At 40.8% G+C, this 1,500-nt stretch overlaps 1 protein-coding gene across 1 annotated transcript in view; it reads left to right on the top strand.

The window, feature by feature from the left end:
• The first annotated feature begins 281 nt into the window (after positions 1 to 281).
• Positions 282 to 1,500, top strand: part of LOC108975479 (protein lin-7 homolog C) — a 39,218-nt gene continuing 37,999 nt past the window's right edge. Inside the window, exons 1-2 of the mRNA XM_018943975.1 lie at positions 282 to 419; positions 472 to 738. Of these exons, the coding sequence (XP_018799520.1) occupies positions 383 to 419; positions 472 to 738 (304 nt within the window). The 5' untranslated portion in view covers positions 282 to 382. The remainder of the gene's footprint in view (positions 420 to 471; positions 739 to 1,500) is intronic.

Genomic DNA, 1,500 nt, shown 5'->3' with positions numbered 1-1,500 from the left:
CGAAAACTACAAGTTTGCGGCGGCAACAATTGTATATTTTCTTAATCTGGAGCATCAGCCCTATCCAACCATACCACTTTTAAACCCGAAATCGTGGGATGGTATACCCGCTTGCCTGTGGCACATGTTCACTGTGTGAAKAACGAACGCAAAATGGATTTGTGTGTCGTGTATGGGCGATCGAACGTACATGTGTGTCGTGTATGGGCATTRTAAGCTATTGCGAATGTAAAACGATTTATCGAATTTTAATAAACAATTTATCGACAGCTAGAAGGATGCCTAACTGCTGCGAAACTATGTGCGTATGCTATTGGGAAACAGTGTTATAATTTATTTATATGGTGAAGTACTAAGGTCATAATTGTTGGTTGTAAAAAAGATGTCCGTTCAAGTAGAGCCGCTGACTTTATCTAAGGGTGAATAACATTGTGATGACAAAAAACTTGGTGTAATATTAGTTTTTTTTAGATATAAAGAGGGCCATTGAGTTATTAGATAAATTACAATGTAGTGGAGATTTTCCGACAACTAAGCTTTCTGCGTTACAGAAAGTTTTCCAAAGCGATTTTTTGAACGCTGTCCGAGAAGTTTATGAGCACGTATACGAAACAGTTGACATTCAGGGTTCTCAGGATGTTAGAGCTTCGGCCACAGCTAAAGCCACTGTGGCAGCATTTGCTGCAAGTGAAGGACACGCTCATCCTAGAGTAGTTGAATTACCGAAAACTGAAGAAGGTGAGGCGAAGAAATATTTAATATTGTTGAAAAAATTAACTTTAAAAACAAGGAATATAAATAGCCTTGGGGATTGTTTAGTATCGCGCCGGTTAAGTATCGTTTATGGAGAAAAACAGGGGGGCCTACCCTCCGCCTCCTGACTCCTTATTGGAAAGAGGAAGGATCGAACTTTTTAATAAACCCCCCCTCGACCYCCTAGAGCCCCTATGGACCTGTAGGGAGGCCTTTGAAAATGACCAAAAATCAGTGTTTTTGCTCATTTTTCCATACAAACTGAAACCAATGCAACCCAGCCAACATTTTTGTATGGACAAAAAATCAAAATAAAGCCAAAATGTTTCAGTGCAATGCATATACATATTTAATTCCATCTATTAAAGATTGAAAGGCATCTTTTCCTTGTTTTTGAATAGATCGGCGCCACATATATTCGACGATGACGTCGGCGAAGTTGGCGGTGTGATTGTAGTTGTCTTTGTAAAAGAAGCGTTTCACTACGCGCGATTGCGACTCAATCCGCTGCGTATGAATACCATCTTCGGAAACGAAAGGGTTGGTGTCGTCGCTGTGATTAACTTTTTGGTGGACGTAAACAAAATTTGGTAATGCATCATATGCCCGTCAGCAGTCCGTCCGAACTATGCTTCCTTCAGCCACGTGCTTCTGGATCAATGGGATTAAAATGTCCGCTATTCGAAGATTGTCAGGACATACTTCGAGGCGTATGTCCTCGCTACCATCTTCGATCATCCCAAGAAC

Source organism: Bactrocera latifrons, unplaced genomic scaffold (genome assembly GCF_001853355.1).
Source record: "Bactrocera latifrons isolate USDA-ARS-PBARC rearing strain unplaced genomic scaffold, ASM185335v1 scaffold_654, whole genome shotgun sequence".
Classification (NCBI taxonomy): Eukaryota; Metazoa; Arthropoda; class Insecta; order Diptera; family Tephritidae; genus Bactrocera; species Bactrocera latifrons.
The sequence above is the reverse complement of the archived record's forward strand: the minus strand, read 5'-3'. Positions and strand labels throughout refer to the sequence as shown.